The sequence below is a fragment of the Dipodomys merriami genome, unplaced genomic scaffold (genome assembly GCF_024711535.1).
Source record: "Dipodomys merriami isolate MVZ:Mamm:240054 unplaced genomic scaffold, mDipMer1.0.p SCAF_15, whole genome shotgun sequence".
Lineage (NCBI taxonomy): Eukaryota > Metazoa > Chordata > Mammalia > Rodentia > Heteromyidae > Dipodomys > Dipodomys merriami.
In genome coordinates this window covers 18,619,394-18,644,467 of record NW_027202826.1, presented here as the reverse complement: position 1 = coordinate 18,644,467, position 25,074 = coordinate 18,619,394, and the positions used below count along the sequence as shown (strand labels likewise).

Sequence of the window (25,074 nt, the reverse complement as noted above, 5' to 3'; positions counted from 1 at the left end):
GGCCCAGAGTTCAGGCCCCACCACTGGACCCAAAAAAAAAAAAAGAATATTACATTTTTTACCTGAGTATATATTAAATGTGGTCTCGCTGATATATGTAGACCAGGCGGTCTCTATTTTGGCCACTGTCTTCTATAAAGCAGTTGATCCCCCCCCCCACCCCTTTTTGATTATATTGTCTCTAAGTACTCCCACTTTTTTTTTGAAGTAAATTTCAAAATTACTATTGACAAGCAAGTAAGCAGTGAAATGGCTGAGAGGAAGGAACCAAGGCTGTTTCATTTGTGGTTCTTGTGTTTGTCATTAGTAACTGTCCTGTCCTCACACTGGAGCACAGAAGCACTTGCTTGTTCAATGAATGTCATTATTGTGGTTACACAAGCATTTTCCTGTTCCTTCAGTACCACTGTGTATATTTTTTTAATATAAAATCAGAGCAAGATTTTAAACTTTATGCTTAACTTTGGGAATTATGTGATACTTAACAAAAGATTAAGCAAAACCAACCACTACCTGCCTTGAATGACCAGTTTTCAGGATGAGGCTTCAGAGCTGTGCTTTTAACCCATTGTGTTCAAGACTAGGCAGGATTCTAAATCCTTATTTCTTTTTTGTTGTGTGACATACTAGACTTTAGGTAAGGTTTTCATTAAAAGAACAGTTTGCTACTAATAATGGATTTTAATATTGGTACTTGGATTTTTCTTTTTTCATTTAGCCACTTATTAAACATTGAAAATCTTCCATGAAGCATTTTTTAAAATTTAAGCAGCTGGGTTATATGAATTATTAATTAGCAAAAATATTTTTGTTTGATAACAGAAACAGACATGCAGTATGCCGCAAAAGTATACCGTGATGACCGACTCCGAAGAAAGGCAGATGCCCTGAGCATGGACAACTGTAAGGAACTGGAGCGGCTCACCAGTCTCTATAAAGGAGGATGAACTGGAATTCATGTTTATACCTTTTAGTATACTATTTATGGTTTCTGTAAATTTAGTTTCATCATGAGAGCTGAAGAAAAAGATTTGATATTAAAAACTACACTGAGTAGTTGGTTCCTGAAATCTTGGACTGTTTATGACCTACTGGCTTATTTAAGTCATAAGAACTGAAGACTAAAATTATTAATATTTCAGTATGCATCTGCAATTATTTTTCATCTTAAAAGCTTCTATGATTCCTAACTAAAAATGTCTTGAGAGGATTCTCACACCTGTAGCAACAGTTTTAGTGATTTCCCCATTATTTCCTACATCATGTAAATATTTATGAAATGATTGTTTTGTGTACAATACAGGAATTGCCTTTTTATTTAAATTATTTTAGTATTTGGCTTCATGAGACATTTATTTAAGTTGATGGAATACATGCTGTATGACCAGTTACATTTTCCCTGTTAGGTATTGAATATATGGAATTTAAAACAGCGAAACTTTTTCAAACAGAAAAAACAAAAATCCCCAAACTGTTTTAAGTAAAATCTTATAGCATTATCTCCTTAGAAAAAATGATATTTTAAATATTACCATTATATTCCAGAATATGTATTGAGATAAATGAGCTGAGTATGAGTTTGCTCTTTAGTTTCATGAATTGTTAAGCCATAATAGAAACAACATGCTATACTTATAGATTTTCAAGAAAATATGAAGATAACTAAAAGAGTTGTCAACAGAGAATTATAGTTATGCCATTTGCAATTCCATTAACTAAATCTTAGCCCCAAATGTTTCCTTACCATGCCTTTGAAGGTTGCTAGAATTTATGAAGGAAAGAACTAACTTTCCCCCCATGGAAATTTGCATTCCTTAGTGGCCATTTATGCAGGATTCAAAAGCAAATGGATTCTTCTACAAATAAGTAATGAGAAAAATTATATAAGCATACAGCTTTGTGCCTTTCATTGCCGACTCCTAAATAAATAAGTATATTTAATCAGTTACTGATCAGAGCATGATTGGTTTGGCCACATGTAACTGAGCAGTAACAGTGACATAGTAAGGCATCCGTTAAAAATTCTGAGCTAAAATCTGTTCTCCAGTGAGCATTTCAGTTAACCTTATAGGAATAAACCCCTTATAATTAAATCCATAGAATAAATTAGGGAAAAAAAGAGTAAGAAGTCAAGAGTTTTTGGTGCCTATATATTGGATTTGAAACTATTTGATTTCTGTTTAACCGTTGTAGTATTTTAATGTTTTTGCTTCATACAGTGCAGAAACGTTATTTTTGGTAATTTTTTTTGCAAGTGAGAATATGCTAGGTATAGTGGCTTTGTTTTTTTGTTTAAAGATTTTTTTCTAGGTCTAGTTGATTCATGGAATCTGTTGAATAAAACCACAGTAATGATATTCTCTTAAAAATGTTCTCTTCTATCCCCTTTTCCAAGAAAGCTAATAGAAATGCTTAAGTTAGCAGCTGAAACTGAACTTCCTGTCCTAGAAAACCTGGACAGCTTTTCTTGAACCTATATAATAAGTTTTGTTTATTTAAAAATAAGTTTATAGCATTCTAACTAATTTTGAAAGTTGGTATGTTTCAGAAAGATTTGAATGAAAAAAATTATTCACCTTTCCAGTTTTAATGGGGAATTTGCACTGTTGTGGATACTAACAAAAATTAAACCTATTGACTATTTCTCCTCAAATGCCAGTTTTAAGGGCATAGGTGAACTTGAGTGAAAATAAATACACATCATAATTGCATACCTGGCTTTTGGACAGTATTATGTTTCAGGTTCATTGCTGCATCCCTTTATATTTCATAATCTATTCTAAGAAACGTGTTTGATGAAATAAAAATGTCAGACTATTGTGAGAAGTGATTGATCGAGTGCCTGACAATTTAAGCCACATATAAAGTATGCAAGTAAAGACTGAGTCCTTAATGTCACCTATGTCATGGTGTAATGGCCCAATAAGGATTTGAATTTTAGGTTAAAATTACAAAGAAGACTTCAGATATCCTGAGATGCATGATTCTCATGTTTGCTCCTCTTTAACAAGTTAAAAAACAATCTCAGCATTTTGCTGTTATTTTCAGCTACATGAACTTTGAAGTTTCATTTGTTTAATCACGGCTCAAAGCCCTTGACTTAGCTTATTAACCTAGTTCTCTAACTTGTATTTTGTAAGTTTGGCAGCAGTTCTGTTCATTAATGCATTATATTTTTATCCCCATGCACATACACAACAATACACACAACACATACCACAATGTACAATAAATATACTACACATCGCACAACACTATTATTATTTCTATAAGGGGGAAAAGCAATAGTACCTTTTCTCCTCATCTTTTGATTTCTTTGTTCCCAGATAGACTAGTAGTCAGTAGTCAATCATTTGCACATTTTCAAATTTGATCAAATAAAATAATTGAATCTTCGGTAATGAGAAATTTCAAGTTATTCATTTATTACTGATCTAAGGGGAAAACCATCTTTTGGGAACTGGTTGCATTTGAGTGCCTAAGTGATTCAAACCATTGCATACTTCTGTGTGTGATTTGCAAAGCTTTGGTAGCAGAAAGTGCTGTCCTTAGGTATATGTCTGCCAGGGTATTCAGTTACTCTGCTTCTGTGTCAACTCAGGTGTTCACAAGAACAGGAATGTGGAATGCCAGCCTTTAACTTTAATTGCACTTTCATGCTTGATTTTTCTTCCTGTTCAACTTTTTCCACTAATCTATAAAATAAAGAGAAAAAAAGATGTGATTTCCCTTATATACTCAATATTTTAAAATGCAGCTTTTTAACATGTGACGTGCTAATGTTACTTACTGTATTCCTATTTCATTTTTTTTAATTGACTGCCTTTTTTTAAAGCAGTGAAGACCTGACAACCAAATGAGCCATCTTGTCCGTTAAACAAGTATTATCACATAGGACCAATGGTTAAAAGAGGAAAATGTGTACATTTATTTAGCATCTCCTGGAGCTTGGGTTCATTACTGTCCCTCTTCCTACTGCCTGAAGCAACGAACAGGACTATCTGAGCAGAACTAATGAAAATAAATGATAAATATGAATTTTAATCTTCAAAAAATGGCTAAAACCTCCAGTGGCCACATTGTACTAACTAAAGTTCACAAAATTCCTATAGACTGGTAAAAAACAAAAGAAGTCTTGACAAGTACCTCCAAACTTTTTCAAACAATTAAAAAGTAGACAGAATCTAGGCATAGTAGTAAGACATTTATAATCTCAGCACCTGGGAGGCTCAGGCAGATGTGAGTTTGACTCCAGCCTGATAAATAGCAAGACTCTGTATCAAAAATAACAAAAAACAGGGCTGAAGGCATAGCTCTGGTGGTACAGCCTAGCACACGTGAGGTGGTGGGTTCAGTGCCCAGAACTATGCTAAACAAAGTGGGAGGGTGAGGCTCTCAAGGAATTCTTGCACACTCCTTTAATAGACTGGCAGGTGATGTGGTCCTAAAGTAGATTTCTTTGGTTTCATTATTATTAAATAGATTCTTCCATATAAATGGAAACATCTTTCCTCAAAACATTAATTTAAAACATACTCCTTATATTAAGGATTATGTGACCATATTTCTTTTGTAAATTTCCCCTTGTGTAACTTTTTCCTGTTATGTGATTCCTTTTATCTGCTGGTGTAGGGGCCAATAGATTTGTGAATATTCTGTGATGTGTCCATGTATAAGTGTATATATATTTTTTCCAGCTAATACCTCAGATGTGTGATTGTTTAATATATACTACTGTATTTGCACAGAGCAGGGCTTCCATTAGTTATTAGCTGTGGGTATTTTTCTGAATTTGAAATCGGTTTAAAGAATTTTATTGGTGTGAATTCTTTGTTGCTTTTTTTTTTCATGCTTTAATGCAGATATTCCGAAGGCCCATCTTGACACATAATTGTATCATTTTCAATCTAGCAATCTGGAAATATGTAAGGATATGTGTTTCTTGAAATGTTTAGTAAGCTGTTAAAATTGGGGGTGACTGGTTGCTAAACTGTCTGATAATTTACATAGCAGATGACACCTGGCATGGATAGAGCAAGTCAGTCACTTCAGCACAAGACTGCACTTTCTATATACTGATACTCGGCTTTGCCATCTGAAGATACCATTAGAATAGTGAGATTTTTCATCAACACTGAAAAATTTTTAGTCATTACTTTTGAAATGAACTTTTTAAGTTGGCTGACTATAAGAAGAAACATGATGTTTTGTATTTATGTTAAGTGCTTTTTTTTGCTTTGCTTTTAGTTTCGATTGCTGTGTAAACTCTCCATTTAAAGTTTAATATTTATGTTTTAAAAAGCTACAGGTAATTTTCAAGGTGTGATGGGACTTTAATGGAAGCCTTGTAAAAGTTAAACTGATGAAAGAGATATTACTTTGTCTATAGTGCATTAAAGATTATATAATTAGGTTTAAAAATAAAGTGTCTGATTTATAAAATATTTAAGGTTATAGCAGACTTACATAAAATAAAATTTTCTGTGAACTCTTAATGGAAATGCATTTGATTTTTAATGAATGTTCTAATGAATGATTTATGAATTTTTGTCTTTCAGTCTGTAGTTTATCTCGGTATATTAATAAAACAGCTTTGTTCTCATCATAAGATTTGTCTATCATATTTTATACTTTATACTCTTTTTATTCAACTACTCAAAAAAACACTACGGATGCCTTATATATATCCTAGGTAATGAACTAGGTGCTGGGAATTAAATAACTGATTAAGATTTTTTGCAACCTGAGGAGTTTACATAGCAAAGAAAATAATAGTTACAATCTTGATAAATGTGATGAGAGTATGAGACCGTGTATCCAGGCAGACCTAAATAAGTCTGCAAGAGTTGAGGAAGGTTTCTCTGAGAAAATGAGCTTCAAGATGAAACCTCAAAGAGGAGGTAAGTCGGAGTAAAATGAACACCTTAAAATATTTCAGGCAGTTTGCTAGGCTGGTGGTCATAACAAAAAATTTCATGGAAATGAGAAAATCAACTAAAATCATAAACTTTCATTTCCCTAGAGAGACTAAGGCATCCTCCATTGGTGTGTGACTTTGCCATCCCAGGTGATGTCTGGTGCCACATGGAGTTTGCCACCGGAATCTGGGGAGTGGGGAGGCCAGGGATGTGGTTAAATATCTTGTGGTGCACTGTGCAGGCTCCAGAGAATTGAGTCCTTCACAGATCCACACCCCAGGCGATTGGAGACTCCTCCCTTTGACTTAAGTTTTCTAATCCTACTAGTTTTGTAAGCCTAATAACCAAGGCACCAAACAAAACACAAAGGCAGTATAGTCTTTAGGAGGTTCAGCCGCAGTCACAGGGAATCTGCCCACAATCTGGAGAACGCTTGGAGGAAAGAGCAGGAACAGGGACACCCGTGGGCAAGTCAAGAGACTGGAACACCTAGGAACCCGGGGCTTCTGGTTACAAGCAATCTGGTGCATGCTCTTCATTTTTTCAATATTAAACCTCCAAGTTTCAACAGCAAGGAAAGGTTTTAGGCCAGACACAGGTGGCTCACGCCTGCAATCCTAACTACTCAGGAGACTGAGGTAAGACGATCAGGGTTCGAAGCCAGCCGGGGCAGAAAAGTCCGTGAGACACTCATCTCCCATTAAGTTTCCCTACACACACACGCACACACACACACGCATACACACACACACGCGCACACACACACATGCACACACACACACACACATACACACACATGCACACACACAATACACACATGCACACACACACATACACACACGCACACACACATACACACATGCACACACACATACACACATGCACACACACATACACACATGCACACACAAGGCCGACGTGGGGCTGTGCTTCAAGTGGTAGAGCACTAGCCTTGAGCACAAAAAAGCTCAGAGACAATGCCCAGGCCCTGAGTTCAAGGCCCGGGACCGATACACACAAAAAGATGTTAAGATAAAGGCTCAGGAAAACAAGTGACACGCGTGCATCTTTTTCGTGCCAACCATGATGCCCTGCAGCACAAACCGTAGCGGCGACTCGGTGGAAATTCAGAGGAGAGCAATCCTGCGCGCTTCCTCCAGACTGCGGCGCGCAGGCGCACACCGCAGCCCGACTCCGCCCGGAAGGGGCGGGGCGTTCCGAGCCGTTGCGCGCGCTGGCAGTTCCTTCGCGGGGTTTCTCCGGAAGTTCTAGTCCTTGGCCATGAAAGCGTAACAAATGCTTCCGGGGGCGCCGACCGGAGGGGGGGAGGTGGGGGGTGGGTCACAAGTCATGTGACAGCAGCCTGCCGGGGATTCGCCTTGACTTCCAGGACGGTGGCGATATTCCCGTGGCCCAGACCCCCAGGTAACCGGCGCCCCCTCGCCTGGTGGCCAGGCCCGGGGGTGGGGAGTTGGCCGAGCGGAGGCCGCCCCACCGCCCCGCTTTAGGCCTGGGGCGGCTGGGCTGCCGCGGTGGAGTGAGCGGGCCCGGCCGGCCACCGCCGGGCACCGCCGGGCTGAGGAACTCCGGTTCCTCCCGCTCCCTGGCCCCCCGACCCGCGCGCCCCGGCCCCCCGACCCGCAGCCCGGCCCCCCGACGCGCGCCCCGGCCCCCCGACGCGCGCCCCGGCCCCCCGACCCGCGCGCCCCGGCCCCCCGACCCGCAGCCCGGCCCCCCGACGCGCGCCCCGGCCCCCCGACGCGCGCCCCGGCCCCCCGACCCCCGCAGCCCGGCCCCCCGACCCGCAGCCCGGCCCCCCGACCCTCGCGCCCCGGCCCCCCGACCCCCGCAGCCCGGCCCCCCGACGCGCGTCCCGGCCCCCCGATCCGCGCGCCCCGGCCCCCCGACCCCTGGGCTACCCGGGCCGACCGGGCTGGGGACGGGAGAAGGGAGAGTCACCGGGAGTTTCCCTTCCAGGCTTGCAAGATTGATCCTGCGAGGGAAAGGGGTTCGTCATGGCGGATGTGAGTTGTCACCCCCACCCTAGAGGCCGGGGAGGGCAGGAGGGTTGGAAGAGGTAGACCTGTTTCTCTTTTACTCCTTGTCCCGCTCCCCGTCCCCCCACCCCACCCCGCATTAGTTATTTCCTCGGGGGGTCTTTTGTGGGATACCCAAGCCTGAGTGGGTTGTCATGGTCCGGAGTTGCTGTCTGCAGTGGGTGTGGAAGACCAAGAAGGTGCCTGAGGTTGAGAAGAGTGTGTTCTTCTCCAGTCTCCTAATCCCGTTGGGACAGAAGAGAAACAGTGTATTTGGCACTGGAAATTTGAAACAATAGTTTCCTGACCATTATGTGGTTCAGTAGGTCATATGCTCTGAATCATTTTCTTTTTTCAGCAAGTGGTCATACTTGTCTTCATTAGGTTCGTGGTAGCAATCTGAAATGATTCCTAACCCAGATGCCTCTTCTAACAACATGAGTGGTTTGTGTATATTGTGTTTAAGATGAGAGCAGAAGATAGAGGCGGTACAAGAAATTATCAATTGGAGAACAGACTCTGATTCTTTGAAGTAGGGGATCATAATTGATACCGGAACATGACAACTCCTTTGTATAACTATTTGCAGATAATAAAAATATAGTGCTGTGTAAGAAAAAAAAAAACCTGATACCTGGGTTGCCAGTGAAATGCCCATTTAAGAGGTTTTGGTTCTTTACTTCCATGTTAAATAGTTGACATTGTCATTTGATCTTTAGTCATGTGAAGAAACTGTATCTTAGAAAAATTAATCAACTTAGTACCATTAGAAATAATGGTAGAGGGTGGGGATGTTGCTCAAGTGGTAGAGCAGTTGCCTGGCAAGTGCAAGGCCCTGACTGCAAAACTTAGTACTGAAAAATAAGTGATTCAGGCTTGTGTTTGGGAGGCTTAGGACTTAAGAGCATAGGTCACCCTGGCTTACATAGTCGTTCAGGGCCAATGAAGGATACATAGAGAGCCTTTATCTCTTAAAAAAATGGCGAAATGTCTGTTTATGGACATGGAAAAAGCTTAATAAATTCTTAAGTGATTACATTAGCCACAGACTGTAAAGCATTATGAAAAGTACAATCTAATTTTTACAGCTAATATGAATTTGTGTTTCCTATTTCCAGGTATGCTAATAATACATCTCAATAAATTTTACCAGCAGTGTCATGCTGTAGATTCTATGATTATCTCTATTGAACTGATACTGAATCTGAGACTTAGAAGAAAAGGTTAGTTAACTTGCTCCAATTCATACCAGTAAACATCCAAAACAGAGAAAGATAAAATACAGTAAGAAAAGTTGTAAGTGGTGACTTAACATCCCTAAAAAATAGGACAGGATTAAGAAAGCAGAGAGAGGCATATTAAAAAAAGATTTTTAATACTCTCTTGCAGGACCTAAAGCGATTCCTGTATAAGAAGTTACCAAGGTAAGAAACTTATTCAGTATATAAAAATTTATATTGTTACAATTATTTAGAATAATTAACAGTTTTATAGCACGCTACTTTTATGAGGTATTTTGTTATTCCTCTTTAGACTTATTTGTGTATACTATGTGAAATTAGCATTTTTTAAGTAACAAAACCGTGGATATGATAAGTGATGGTCTTCAAATTTGTAGATAAATATCATAGGCCTAAGGAAGGTATGTGATTTGCCTAAGGTTAAACAGCTAATGCATGCTTGAGACTAGAATTCAGATTTTTTAATTATTAAATTCTCTAAAATATACTGTCATAGCAGATAGCTGTTATACTTTGAAGTTGATAGAGCAATTTTAAGGAGGAAAATTATTAAGAACGTGTCTTAATGGCAGAGTCAACATAATCAAGAACACTAGTTTCAGACGGCTATTCACACTTGAATATCCACAAGACTTCCTTTTGTCTACAATAGTCTATTTCATGTACGATTTTAGAAAGGCTCTTGTGTTGTGGTTAACAAACACTTCCCTTCTACAAATTTTACTGGAGGATTTGTCCCTTGAATTAAATTCACATTTAGTTTATGACAAGTGCCACTTTTGTCTGCACTTACAACTTTCAAACAATTCAATTTCTGAGAGTTAAGGACATGAAAGAGAGAGATAAAACTTGAAGCATCGGAGCTGGGAGGGTGGCTCAGTGATAGAGTGCTTCCCTTGCATGCATGAGGCCCTGGGTTTGATTCCTCAGCACCATAGAAGCAGAAAAAGCTGGAAGTGGCACTGTGGCTCAAGTGGTAGAGTGCTAGCCTTGAACTGAAAACCTGAGGAACAGTCCCCAGCCCAGAGTTAAGGCCCCACGACCAACAAATCAAAACAAAAAAAATTCTTAAAGCATGCATTTTCACATTCCAAGATGAAATGGTTCAGAATTCAACTGAATAAATGTTGAGATAATAAAGCAGAATGATTTTGATGAGATCCTTTTTTCTTATTTTCCACATGCGAAACTATATAGAAGGTTGTGGATGTTAATTTATTTTTATAGTAAGGAAAGAAAAACTTCTTCCTTTGCAGTAATGGGGTTTGAATTCAGAGCCTCATGTTTGTTAGGCAAGAATTCTACAATTTAAGAGACACCCTGTTTGTTTTCCCCCTCCAGTACTATGGCTTAATTTCAAGTCCTGGAGAGCTCTTGATTCACTTTTTTTTCTCACACTCAACTTTTTTGCTCGCTTTTCTACTCATGACCCTCTCTACCACTTTCATCACTTCTGCTTCTTTTTTTTGCTAGTTATCTAGAGATAGAAGTCTCTCAGATGTGTCTTTCTAGACTGCCTCTTGATACCCCTAGCATTTATTACTTTAGCTATTTTTTAGACAATGTCTTATACTTTGGCCCAGGCTAGCCTTGGACCCCCATTCTATCTCTCCCTCCCAGGTAGCTGGGATTACAGTGGGGAACATCCTCTTGTTTGGATTTTTGCTTGACTTATTTTTTTGTTTTTTACCTATTAGCTGTGTCTTTACACTGATTACAGATCACTGGAAATTAATTATACTATTTTATAGTTTTATTATTACATATGTTTCTTCTGTTTTGAATAGGAAAACTTGAAGTATGTGAATAGCTATTATTGATTTCATGTTAATGTCATGCTTATTTATAGTCTCTTCCTAAAATTGTCAAATTATAGACAAACTAATTCTAAAAATCAGGAGTAAGATAGTCATAACTGATTTAGAACCATAGAAATGACCTTAAAAGTTGAAACTGCAAAGAAATTTTAGTAATCAGTGGGGGAAAATAACATTTGTCTTCAGATCTTTGAAACTTTTCAAAACATTTAAACTTGGAGTTAACATAGAGGAATGAAAGCTGATACTAATTCTGTGTATTGATGTTGTGAAATAGCTCCTAGATTTCGCTTAATGTACATTCTTTATGTCAGTGTCACTTTCTCTGACAATTTCATCACAACCATTTTTCTCACTTATGTCAATAAAACTTGTTTTCCCTATGTTCTTGTCCTGCCTATTTGAGTAGCTCTAATGTTTAATAAAAATAGTTGAAAATAAATTCTTGTTTCTTCTTCATGATGTTTTATCTTTTAAATGAAAGGGGGAAATCATGTAGGTTGTGCTAATCTGAGAGATAATTCAATTTAAGAGTTTTGTAAAGTTTAGCTACCTGCTTAGTGGTAGACCACTTGCCAAGCGCATGTAAGGTTTTGATCCCTACCACCACAAGGGGCTTGGGCACTGTCCCTGAGCTTTTTTGCTTAAGGCTGGTCATCTTCTACTTGAGCCATACCTCTGCTTCTAGCTTTCTGGTGGTTAATTTGAGATTGTCTCAGAGACTTTCTTGCCCGGGCTGGAACTGAATCTTGATCCTCAGCTCTCAGCCACTTGAGTAGCTGGGAGTACTGGCATGAGCCACTAATATCTGGTGATTAGGATTTTTTTTTAAATTTAATTTCAGCAAACTAACATGTAAATATGAATTGTGCAGATACTGCTTTAAGTTAAAACATTAAGGCAGACACAGGAAGGTGTAAATCCAGGGTATAGTAGGAGCATTAAACAGTTCTGAGAGTTGGGTACCTAGTTACTTTGGAGTCTGAGATCTGAGGATTGTGATTCAAAGCCAGCCCGGGCAGGAAAGTCTGTGAAACTCTTGATCTCCACTTAACCACCAGAAAAGCAGACGTGGTGCTATGGCTCAAAGTGGTAGAACATTAGCCTTGAGCTGAAGAACTCAGGAGCAGTGCCCAGGTCCAGAGTTCAAGCCCAGTGACCAACAAAAAAAACAAATAAATAAAAATCTCTGAGTTGTGCTTTACAGATAATTAAAAAGGCTTTGTGTAAGTACTAAATTTGGGGGAATATTTCCTCATTGTGGTTGTTAACACATTGAATTCTGAAGTGTATATTTCTTAACCACTAATTTTCCAACTACTTAAACTATTGTGTTTAACTACATTGATGGTTTAGTGCTTAAAGTGCAGTGATAAATTATGTCATTGTCAGTATCCACAATTGAAACCACTACTGTTACTCAGTAAACTTTTTTTTAACATAACTTTTACCAGCCTATGCTTTATAAGCATTATGCAGCTGAGCCTAGACATTAGGTCTTTCTAACTTCACAGCTTTGACATAACTTTTACCAGCATATGCTTTACAAGCATTATGCAGCTGAGCCTAAACATTAGATCTTTCTAACTTCACAGCTTTGACCATTTCAACCTAATGCTTGTTGTGTAAGTGCAGCTAAGGCTTTCCTTCTTGCTGCCCAACATATTGCGTTAGCCTAGAATGATCTTCCCACTCTTCTTCTATTACTGGCTGCCATAAGATCTCTGTTGAGATAGCACCTTCTGGGGAAGCCTTCTCTGACCCAGCTGCCTGCCTCAATCCCCTCTTTTGTAGCCTCTCATGTTCCCATGGATCTCATAATGGCACTTTCCCACAGCTGTAGCCTTACCTTTGTTATCATGCAATCATTCCGTTGATAGGCATTCAGCTTAGATGGTAAATTTTGTGAAGTCAGTGATGGTTTTTGCTTATCAGAGCATCATGAAGTATCAAGTGCTGTAAATACTAGGTACTCAATATTGGAAAGAATGAGAAAAAAGGAAAAAGCTTCTCTCTCTCTACAGACACACACACACTCACACACTTTTTCTCTGGTTTTCTGTCACTATAACCACTGTCAGTAACCTTGTCTGTTTTTGGTAATCATGGGATTAGCAATTTTAGTGCAAAATAATGATGTTTTTAGATCTTCATCAGTAAACTGTATACCTCTGAAAAGAGTAGTGTCAATGTGCAATATACATTTGTTGCATTTGAGTTACAAAAGCATAATTATAAATAATTGTTATCTGATAGTTTTACAGAAATGTGCATAAGAATTACCATTATAATTCTGAGGATCATTCTTTAAGAAAATGAAATATTTTATAATATTTAACTTTTTGTCTTTGTAGTGTTGAAGGACTCCATGCTATTGTTGTGTCAGATAGAGATGGAGTACCTGTTATCAAAGGTAAAGCCGAATACCTAAATGCAAAGATCTTGTTTGCTTTGAGCTAAAAAAGTGTGCATTTACATCTAGGTAGTGCAAAAGGCAAGAATATCATCCTTATTTAATAAAGATATTCATGGTTTTGAAGGAAATGTTTGCTTCTAGAATTTCAGATTCATTAGATTTATTACAGGCCCAGGTTTCTTTTTTTTCTTTTTTTTTGGGGGGGGAGGGGGGTCCAGTCGTGGGGCCTGAACTCTGGGGCTGGGCGCTGTCCCTCAGCTCTTCAGCTCAAGGCTAGCGCTCTACCACTTGAGCCAGAGCACCACTTCCGGCTTTTTTCTTTTTGCTTATGTGGTGCTGAGGAATTGAACCCAGGGCCTCATGCATGCAAGGCAAGTGCTCTACCACTGAGCCACCTTCCCAGCCCCACAGGCCCAGGTTTCTATTGAACATATTTATGGTATAATATATACCATAATACGGTATAATATATATCTATATCTAGGTGATGAAAATGAGCAGATAGTTAGAGATACATATGTTATATCCGTGTACCGTTACCTGTGTGTGTGTTGTTTGTATATAAATGTGTATCTTTTAAAGTTAATATTGCAAGTAGTTTTAGGATGGCTCTCTTATTTGGTTCATCATATACTGTTTCACTTTCTTAAATCAATTTTTTAAATGTTTATGTAAGTACATAATATAATGTTTATATAGTTATATAAGGGACTTTCATTTTGACATGTCCATCTTTGCATACATCTTGATTTTAGTCACCCCCCTCCATCATTCTTCCTAACCCCTCTCTCTTCCCAAGTCCATCTTATTGTTTCCATGTTCTCTCTTCACACATGTTTATAATGCATTTTTATAATAAGCACATACACATACATTTCCTGTAAGTGCTAGGTATATGTTTATATTTTAGGTCTGATATCACATATAAGGGAAACCATGTGACTTTTGTCTTCTTGAACCTGGCTTCACTTAATATGATGGATTACAGATCCATCCATTTTCCTGAAAATGACATAACTTCATTATTCTTTAGGGATATATAGTACTTCATTGTGTATGCATACACGTACATATACAAAATTTCTTTATTTCTCAGTTGTAGGGCGTCTGTGCTGTTTCCTAGCTTGGCTATTGTGAATAGTGCTGCAATGACCATGAACATGTAGGTTCCTCTGTTATATCCTGACTTACGTTCCTTTGAACAAATGACTGAAGAGTGGTATTTTAGTATCATAAGATAGTTCTCATTTTAGATTTTTGAGGAACCTGTATACTGATTTCCATAGTGATTACACTAGTTTATATTCCTACCAACAGTTTATTCGTGTTCCTTTTTCCCATATCCTTGCCAACATTTGTTGTATGCTTGATGATAGCTACCCCGGCTAGAGTAAGGTGGTGTTTCAGTGTCTAAAACCTTTTATATTCAGAATTACTTAGTCAACCAGAATCCAATAAGTTTTTGCCTGATTTTCAGCTTTTATTATTGTTAAGAATACATGATATTACAGGATAAATGTAGACTTGGTATATTTATTATTTCCACCTTCTGGTATGATCAGCATGGATAGTCTTAGTTATATTGAGATATTGTAACAATTATTATATTATCATAGATTAAATAATTTCATTTGGTTTGTCATGCCAGAGATAGAAACTAAAGCCGTTGCACATAATAAGCAAGTATTCTATCACTGAGCTATATTCATGCTCCTAATTACTAAACTTCCGATTTAAATTGATGAGATCCAATGAGTTAGATTACCGTGACTTCAATATTGTGAAACCGAATGTTGTGCTTATTTTTAATAAAGATGTCCTTAAACTTGTCTCTATCATCTTCTCAGTATAATTTTTATTTAAATCATTTACTCTTCCAGTGGCTAATGATAATGCTCCCGAACATGCTTTGCGACCTGGTTTCCTCTCTACTTTTGCCCTTGCAACAGACCAAGGGAGCAAACTTGGACTTTCAAAGAATAAAAGCATCATCTGTTACTATAACACCTACCAGGTAAGTTCATAATTATTAGATGAGGGCTGGGAAGGTGGCTCAGTGGTAGAGCACTTGCCTTGCATGCCTGAGGCCCTGGGTTCGATTCCTCAGCACCACATAAGCAAAAAAAAAAAAAGCCGGAAGTGGCGCTGTGGCTCAAGTGGTAGAGTGCTAGCCTTGAGCTGAAGAGCTAAGGGACAGCGCCCAGCCCCAGAGTTCAGGCCCCACGACTGGACCCAAAAAAAACATAATTATTAGATGATTTGCTTATTTCAGTTACTCTTTTTATGTCCTTAATGCAAAAAAGCTTTTGTTACAATTCTAAATTTTAACTTTCGAAAGGATGAAAGTTTAAAATTTTAGCCTTGAAATTGATTATGCTAAAATGGGTGATTTTCTTTGTTTCTATGGAAAAGTACTTAAGAGACTTCAAAGTAAAGCACATAATATCCTAAGAAGGGTTAGTTAGCTCTCCATTCACTCCAGCAGATGGTGCCATTACCTGCTGATGAGATTTCAGACAATAGATTCTCAAAGGCCACACTCTTATTGTGGCAGATAAAACATTTTTTGAGAGTCAGATGACAGACTACTTAAAATTATTGTTTATTTCGTTTGGAATGCATATATAACAAATGAGGTTTTTATTTGTGAGGAAGAAGTGAATTATTAGATTATCTCTTGATCTCCAGCCACCTGTTCTTAGAAGAATGGCATCCTTTTTCTTTTTTCTTTTCTTTTCGTGGACTTGAACTCTGGGCCTGGGCGCTGGCCCTCAGCTCTTCAACTAAGGCTAGCACTCTACCATTTGAGCTTGGAGATAAGAGTCTGTCTCACAGACTTTCCAGTCCGGGCTGGCTTTGAACCGTGATCCTCAGATCTCAGCCTCCTGAGTAGCTAGGATTACTGGGGTGAGCCACTGACGCTGGCTTGTGATCCCTTTTCTTTAAGGTGACATTTTTTGGAGTGTACCACTGATAATACATAGTGACAATTTCTTTTTAAGTTAGATATTTTTAACATGTAATAAGAAACCAAACTGACTTTACCATAAGAATTAGGTTGAAGTTGTTTATATACTTAATTCATAATGACACATGGAAGATAAAGCTGTCCTAGCTCCCCTTTATTCATGGGGGATTTGTTCTAGACCCCAGTGGATGCCTGCAACTCAGATGGTATCAAATCTAACGTACTGTTTTTTTCCTACACTTACAAACTTATGGTAAAGTTTGATTTTGAAACTGGGTTACAATAAGAAATTTACCAATAACAGATTTTAGCATCCTCGGCATAGGATTTTTATTTTCTTATTGAGAATTGTCACTTAAAGGAGCTTTGTGGCTGTATATGTGCTGGATATAAAGACATTGCTCTTTCTGCGCTTGCATGCCATTATTAATAAGGGTGACTTGAACACAGCCCTGCAATGCTGTGACAGTTATTCTGATAACCAAGGTGGCTGCCAAGTGGCTAATGTGTCTTAACAGCATATGCGGTATAAATATACCAAAGGAGAACTCACAGCACATTGTTTCTCATGCTGAGTGCGGTGTGATTTAAAACTTAGGAATCAAATCTAGAATTTTCTATTCAACACATTTGGACGGACTATCGTTGACCTTTACTATATAAACTGACACATGGCTTTAGAGCTTAAAAGAAAAGCAGACATGATTCCACTTTCAGTATTTCTGTTTTAGGAAAGTGCTTGCCTTCAACTTCTTCATATTTTGTGGTGTAATACCATTATTTTAGACTAATAATAATGGCTATTTAAAAGTTTCTGAAAGACTAAAAAAATTTCAGGTAGGTAATATTACCTTTTCACAATATAACATGTTAATTACATCTTACTTTCTTTTTAGGTAGTTCAGTTCAATCGTTTACCTCTTGTGGTGAGTTTCATAGCCAGTAGCAATGCCAACACAGGTATGTTTTAATTACTTTAAGTACAGCTGTTAATTCTTTACATTACCCTATTATCTGGTATAATAATAGATATGTTGTGAGAAAGTTTGAATGTGTGACTTTTCTCCATCTTCCTGGTTATATAGCTAGAAAATGGAGTAATACTTGCTTTCTCCATCTCATGGGCCTATTTCCAGTTGATGAGACAATGTATGGACATCTTTTTGAAATAGGAACAAGGGAAATTCAATGTTATTTTGAGTGATCCTAGTTACGGTGTTTGAGCTCAGTGTCTGGGCTCTGTCACTACTACTTTGAGCCACAGCATCACTTCCAGTTTTCTGGTGATAGTAAAATCTCATTCTCTCCCCCTTCTTGGGGATTTGTGTGTAAAATATGACAGTATTCAATTGTTTTGTGGTAGTACATTTGCTTCCTCTTAGACAAAGTAGGATTTTTTTCTTTAGAGATCTGTCACTTTCACATTGAGTTGAGAGCTATGACAAATTCCTTCTACTTTGTGTCTTCAAGCTAAGTAGGTCACTGAAGACCACTTTTCATACCTAAGTTTCAAAAAACTGGTTTATATTTGATGACATGGGCAAATTGTATACAAATTGTACTGACATTGGGATAAAGCTCACCCTGATCATCATGTATTAAATCACTAGCTGTTAGGTACTATGGGAATATTCAGAAGTACATTGTAGTCTATAGAACCCTCCCTTGACAGTCTAAATGTTTATTATTTGGAACAAAGAACACTAAGGAATATAACTTTCACTCTGGTCAACTTAGAAGGTAGACACCCTAATTTCTAGTGTTTGTCGTAGATTCATTATTAATCTTCCTTTTATATATGTAAATATGTTTTATACTCTACCATTCATCAATATTTTCTTGTTGATTTGAACGACCCATTTTTGTTTTAGATTTGTCAAAATTATAATTTTCTGATTTTATTTGCTCAATATTGAGAAAAACTGATTCACTTCTTGATACAAGGTTAAAATTTGCTTTGAAAAGTGTGTTTATAAAAATCGTATGTACCCTGAACTAATGCATATTTTGAAAGTGAGATGATTTTGCTTTCAAACCCCTTAACAAATTATTATATACGTGTAAATCCTTCTGTTTCTACTAAAACAGAGGCATATACTTTGTCAATTTACTTTTTTTAAATTTGGCAATACTGACTTGCTAGGCAGTCATCCATCTCCTTTAATAATAGATTATGAAAATAAACTTCATAATTTTGCCTGCTTTACTCAGAATTATAGTATCTCATTTTTGATGTTGGGAACAAACTAGTAATTAAATTTTGGACAAGAGCCTAAAATGACATTCAGGGAAATGTTTCTAATATATATTTTAAATCTCTTTGTTTTAGGGCTAATTGTCAGCCTAGAAAAGGAACTTGCTCCATTGTTTGAAGAATTGATCAAAGTTGTGGAAGTTTCTTAATCTTATGATGGTTTTGATGTATACCTTATCTTGTTATAAAAATACAAGTCAATCTAGCAATCTTTAGACAACAGTAATACTTTTCTCTGTATGTATGTAAGAAAGAACCCCTTTTTCCACCTTATACTAAAGAATCAGCCTGTAGGTGTAATTTATAGACAGATCAGGTATTACATTTACTTTGTAAGGTCTTTTCTTTAGCAAGATCTGGGGATAATGGGGATAATCCGAACTGGTTCAGTCTGTCACAGCTCCTGTGGAGTTAGTGCAGTCGCCACATACGGATGGGATCCTGTTCAGTGGATCAGAATCAAAACGGTGCATTGGTCCACATGAGCCAGCGAGTGCTCTCTATCATTCAGGACTCCCAGACTGCAAGGGCACAGCAGACCCTCTTATTGTGAATAATAACAAGGACATATTTTTCTTCTGTTGTGTTTTATTTGCACTGAGTATGAGAAGATAAAATGGCTTAGTAAAAGTAATAAAATCAGTACAATCACTAACTTTATATATATTTACTTTGCAGTGTAGATATGTGTCACTAATGAGTTTTTTCAGAGGGTGCTTCTCTTTAATGAAAAGGAAAATTATAGCTTACTCTTTTCTTCCTACTCTGCTCTCTATAACCAATCAGTGTTTTAATGATTGTTCTTTATAGAATTTAAATATGACTTGTTACTGAATCCTGTTTTCAGTATGTATATAAATGTGATAGTTTTAGCCATTTTTTCATACATGGGTATAAATAAAATAGTATTTTTAAAAATACAGTTTGAGCACTGTACAGATCTTTTTCATTTCAGACTTCTACCAAGGTGTTTTATAGACTTAATTGACTTTATCCACTTTCAACCACATAATGAGTCTTGAATGTTTCTTGTAGGAATTTGTTTGGAGATTGTTTTACTCTTTTTGTATAATGTCAGAACATAAACCTCATTTGGGGCCTAACTTCACAGTTCTAGAATATATTTTAGGCTCAGGAATGCAGTCCGTAGATCATTCCAGTGGTTACTTTCCTCCTAGATTCTTTGGCAGTTTGTCTCCTGTTAATTCAGTATATATGCATCGAGCACCTACACTGTGTGATCACCGGTGCTAGCATAGTACACAGTCTTCAATACTGTTCACATGGTAGTTCTGTGCTTCAGGGCTGCTTTCACATGGACTATGGGATTGGTGTCCCTAGTGGTTGGTAATGAGACAGTCAACCAAACATGCCACTTTCCTTCCTCCCATTTTTCTATACAAATAAGAGTAATTGTGCTACTATCTTCCTTTAAAGAACTACCAGTTTAGTAAAGGAAGAAAGTATAGAAAGATTTATGGTAAAGCTGTACAGAGGGTACCTAGAGTACAAAATAAGCATAAAATTAGAAACAGTTACAAAAAAAAAAGTACAGGAGATGGTGTTTTATATGCTGGGAGCTGTAAACAAATTGCTACAACCTGTAAAAGTCTAGAATTCCCATTATTTTTATGTATTATTATTTATTGATGTTATTACTTAGTGATGTTCTGGAACTTGTTCCCAACAATATATAATGCATGAAATAGGAAGGTATTTTAGGGATGAAGTGACCCAGTTTTTATTTGCAGATGGCAGTAATTGTATAGGCTTTAAGCTATAAGCTGAGATAAGAGAATCCAAAAATCAAGGTCTGGCCTGGGCAATCCATGTTCCCTAACAAAACATTTGCATCCCAAGTCTGTCTACCTTCAGGTAGATTCCTTTGCAAGACACTTCTTTTACCTGCCAGTTAGCTAGACCTGTGCTATTCAAGATGTAGCCCACTGCTTGGGCTGTTCTGAACATGGTTCTTAGCAAGTACAAGCTGATTTTTTTTTTTAAAGAACATCCTACCAGTTTGACACAAGGTAACTTTTGATATCTTAAATCTCATAATAAAAAAGGGATTGTGATACTTGTATCTTTTATTTCATTTTTCTAATAATTTTTATTGAAGTTTACAAAATTCCAGACTCTGGTAGGTCAGAAAGTTTTAAAAAATGAAATGTCATCCTCTATCATAGACTGTATAAGAAACAGCCCAATTTTGAATAATAGAAGTGTAGGAGTTATGTGGAAAGGGCAATGGAGGAAGTTCATTCTGATGAAAGTTTAATTTATGGAGGGTGAAATGCCACTGCAATTAAGAACTAGAGGATAATTTTTTCAATTTCTGATCCTTTGTGGCTCCTAGTTTGAAGCACTGTTGTTATTTATGGTATTAATCAGGCTATTTCTTTTAAATGACAAGTAATAAGATGTTTGAACAGCAATTTTGTGGGCAAAATTAAGTTCTTTTTATTTGCTAAACAGAAGCAAGAGTATAAATAAACGTGTTTTACAGAATGGCAAAACGATTATTACCCTACATACACAAAAAACACCAGTGTTTCTAAGACAATAACACCAAACCATCCATCTTAAGAAGGGCTTATTTGTAACTTCTTCCTTTTGCAAACCTTACACCATCAACTTGACATTTGCTTTATTACATATAATACAAACTGTACCAAGATACATTTGAAAACCTTTTGTGGTGCTAGGAAGTGATTGAGTCAGCACCATGTGATTGGCAGGCAAGTGCTTTACCACTGGACCCACATCCCCAGCTGGAAAGCCCTGTTGAAATAGACAGAAATGTACTGGAGTTTCTGGCCTAGATGTTTAGATAATACAAGGAAGTTCTTTAGCAAGGCATCTGTGATGGTTAATCTTGCTTGTCCATTTGATTGGATGTAGAAACACTACTGGGGTAGTAAAGTACACCACTGGGTGTATCTCTGAGGCAGATGATTAGAACGGAAGGACTTTGACCTAAACAGTGGTCTAATCCATCAGTGGATTCAAAATTTGTGTAGACTGTTGGGACTGTGGAAGGTGAGCCCAGTTGAAAGAACCAGGTCACTAGTGGTCTGTGTCTTGCTCTTGCCTCTCCTGTGTCCTTGTCTCTGGTCGGCTTCCTGACTACCACAATGAGGGCTGTTCTGATCTACCATGTTCCCACCTCCTGCCATGGTCTGAAACCTCCAAAAGAAGAAGCCAAAATAAACAGTACCTCCCTTGAATGTGGTCTCTCAGGTATTTTGGTTGCAGTGACTGACAAAGCTAACACATTATCCCTTTGCACCTAAAGAACAGTATTTTAGACTTGAATTCTAATTCTTGGTTTGTTTGTGTGTGTGTGTGTGTGTGTGTGTGTGTGTGTGTGTGTGTGTGTGTTACTTTTTCTCTCCCTTCAAACCTTTAAAAACAGTATTAATAATAGAGAATCTGTTCATAAACATTGGACACCAGTATTTCATTCCCATTTCAGTCTTCCTACTCTGGTTTGCAAAGGCTATGCAGTGTGGTGTTTGTATTTCATGTACATGTTTAGTGTTACTTCCCAATGTTGCTCTGTAGTAAGGCAGGCCTGTATGCTGATAGAGTTAACCTTACAGAGCTAATTCTGGGGACAAGGTTATAACACAGTTTTTTTGTTGTTGTTGTTTTCAGAATTCTTTTTAAATACATCTGGAGAAATGCCAGGAAAAGATAACTTAGTGCTTACAAGTACGCTTACTAAAATTTTCTTTTCTTTTTTCTTTTTTTTTTTTTTTGGGGGGTCCAGTCGTCAGCCTGAACTCTGGGCCTGGGCGCTGTCCCTCAGCTCTTCAGCTCAAGGCTAGCGCTGTACCACTTGAGCCACAGTGCCACTTCCGGCTCTTTTCTTTTTGCTTATGTGGTGCTGAGGAATCGAACCCAGGGCCTCGAGCATGCAAGGCAAGCGCGCTCTACCACTGAGCCACCTTCCCAGCCCCACGCTTATTAAAATTTTATTAAGTTATTGAACTCAGGGCTGGAGTGCTGCCCCTAGACGTTTTTTTGCCCAAGGCTATCACACTACCTCTTGAGCCACAACTTTGCTTCCAGCTTTTTGCTGGTTAACAGGAGATGAGTCTCAGACTTTGCTGCCTTTGCTGGCTTTGAACTGAGAAAGCCTTAGATCTCAGCCTCCTAAGTAGCTACGATTATAGGAGTGATGCTTGAATTTTTTCTTATTCTTAAAAACATTTCACCAAAGTGACAAAGAAAGCTCTTAAAAAGCACTTAATTGTAAAAACACATTAAAAATTGTGCATTCATTTTCCTTTATTGTCCTAACAGTCCACAGGGCAGTTACTTCATACATAGTATTATCATTAGAAGTGAAAGACTTCTAAGCTTTTTAAAAGGAGAAAAATGAATGCAGCAAACCTTTTCCTTTTAGTTTGGAAACTTTGGGCTTTGGTATTTGAACAAAAACAACCTCTCATTTGGAAATCCATGATGTTTGTTATTTCAATACATTTCATAAAGCGGTCTGAACCTCCCCAGTAAAGGCTATTTACTTCCTGCTTCACAGCACAGCCTGGAGATTAGTTTTGCTGACCCAGTGACTTGGGGGCAACTAATGTCAACAACCTTGGGACACCCTGAGTGACAACAAAGGTACTTGGTTCTGTGTGGTGCGCTTTGAGCCAGAGCAGACCTCAGAGTGGTAGTTAATCAGTTTCCATCAGAACCGCAAGCATTGCAGGGTGGTTTCAAGGAGACATTGTCAAGGACAGCTGCTTTCCATGAGTCTTGTAAACACTATTTATGTTCCCAGTCACCATCTGCTTTGATGTATTTTTTAAAAGAAAATCCTTAGTGAGCTTGCATCTGAAGCCTCCCATGGACCACAGCACCAGGAGCGTTCCTCTCTGCCCTGTCCGAGCCCTCCTCGGCAAGAAAGATCTACTTAAAGATGAATGACCGAGATCGGATTGTGCCTTCCCCTTGGTCGAGCTGTTTTCTTATTTGTGACTGTAATAAAACAGATGGGCATTGATTACTGGGTGATTTGAAGATAATGAACTCAGTAAAATGTGTTGGTTAGTAAGGAAGACATGCAACTATAATTATCATTCTACCCATCCCAAGTTGTAATCTGGTTTTCTGTATTATTCTCAGGGGACATTGTGAAGTGTAAATTGTACCATGTGCAATTTGGGAATTAGTCTAATCCTTATAGTAAACCATGACAATGCTATTTAAGTGAGTCAGAAGGAAGACTACAAATGTGAAATTGTCCAGATGGAAAGATGTCTAACATACTGTTTTAAGCATGTAAAGAACAACAGAAAATACCTGAAATTTTTTGAATAGTCATCTACACAGGAAGAAGTCTTAAAACTGTATATTTTTATTTTAAATTTTCAATAATGTGTCATTTGGATAATTGCAAGGTAGGAGGAGTAAGAAATTCACATCAGAACAAAAATTTCATATAGAAAATTTCACTGAAAATCAGTGAAGAATTGGAACAGTCTCCAGATGAATGGTATTTTAACTTGGATTTCAAACTGAAAAAAAAATTTTTTAAGCCAGTAACAAAGGGATATTCAACAAGTATTTTTTTCAGATTTCTTTGTTTTGGAAAATGGGAGTGGTCTATGGATTGAACCCATGGCCTCCTAACACTGAGCTATAGTCCTAGACCTTAGATTTTTAATTTTGTGGAAACACTTGTAGATTATATAATTACACACACATACACACGGAAAAAGATGCCTTTGCTTTTGAAAACCTCAAATATTTCATGATAGTAGGTCTTGAGAGTGTACTTAAAGGTCTTTATTTAAAGACTTGGTTCCCAGTGTGGCAGTATTGGAGGTGATTGGACCTTTAAGGGGTGGGGCATAGTGTGAGGCTTTTAGGTCATTGGAGCACAGCCCTGGGAGATGAATGTAGTCCTCTGGAGTAGGTTTTGACCCCATGAGAGTGAGTGGACTCAGAAGACTGAGCCTGACCCCTGAGTTGCCCACTTTTCAGTTTGTCAATGTTGATTTTTTCTCTCTCACATTCCAATCATTGTATTCAACAATCAGGTCATCACCAGAGCTCACTAATGCACTTCTATGTTCTTGAAACTCTCTGAATTAAATAAGCCTTATTTCCTTCATAAGTAGCTTGCTTCCAGTATTTCATTATAGCAACAAAACTGGACTAATGCATTGGTAGCAAATTGTAGTATGTTGTGAGTTCAAGCACTTGTCTAGTGTCACAGACTTGTAAATACATGCAAAAATGTCTGACATTGGAGACTTTATTTTGAGGTGGGGAGGGAGTCTGGTTGTGGGGCCTGAACTCTGGGCCTGGGTACTGTCCCTCGGCTCTTCAGCTCAAGGCTAGCGCTCTACCACTTGAGCCACAGCACCACTTCTGGCTTTTTTCTTTTTGCTTATGTGGTGCTGAGGAA

General features: G+C 37.9%; 3 protein-coding genes across 8 annotated transcripts in view; 2 read left to right on the top strand and 1 right to left on the bottom strand.

Annotated features, from left to right (window-relative positions):
- The window catches only part of Dnajb14 (DnaJ heat shock protein family (Hsp40) member B14), a 39,684-nt gene extending 34,102 nt beyond the window's left edge, over window positions 1-5,582 (top strand). Inside the window, exon 8 of one of the 2 annotated variants that reach the window (XM_070022334.1) lies at window positions 823-5,582. In XM_070022334.1, coding sequence (XP_069878435.1) covers window positions 823-947 — 125 coding nt within the window. In that variant the 3' untranslated portion in view covers window positions 948-5,582. The remainder of the gene's footprint in view (window positions 1-822) is intronic. The other variant, XM_070022335.1, reaches the window with a different exon arrangement.
- Window positions 5,583-7,237: 1,655 nt separating this feature from the next.
- Lamtor3 (late endosomal/lysosomal adaptor, MAPK and MTOR activator 3) overlaps window positions 7,238-25,074 on the top strand; it is a 52,084-nt gene continuing 34,247 nt past the window's right edge. For 3 of the 5 annotated variants that reach the window (XM_070022328.1, XM_070022330.1, XM_070022329.1), the window contains exons 1-6: window positions 7,238-7,343; window positions 7,896-7,942; window positions 9,344-9,378; window positions 13,367-13,425; window positions 15,309-15,442; window positions 17,293-17,356. In XM_070022328.1, coding sequence (XP_069878429.1) covers window positions 7,934-7,942; window positions 9,344-9,378; window positions 13,367-13,425; window positions 15,309-15,442; window positions 17,293-17,356 — 301 coding nt within the window. In that variant the 5' untranslated portion in view covers window positions 7,238-7,343; window positions 7,896-7,933. Of the gene's footprint in view, window positions 7,344-7,895; window positions 7,943-9,343; window positions 9,379-13,366; window positions 13,426-15,308; window positions 15,443-17,292; window positions 17,357-18,725; window positions 24,911-25,074 lie in introns of those variants that run through there. The other 2 variants (XM_070022331.1, XM_070022332.1) reach the window with 2 other exon arrangements.
- Dapp1 (dual adaptor of phosphotyrosine and 3-phosphoinositides 1) overlaps window positions 23,551-25,074 on the bottom strand; it is a 35,824-nt gene continuing 34,300 nt past the window's right edge. Inside the window, exon 9 of the mRNA XM_070022327.1 lies at window positions 23,551-23,639. Within this exon, the coding sequence (XP_069878428.1) occupies window positions 23,571-23,639 (69 nt within the window). The 3' untranslated portion in view covers window positions 23,551-23,570. The remainder of the gene's footprint in view (window positions 23,640-25,074) is intronic.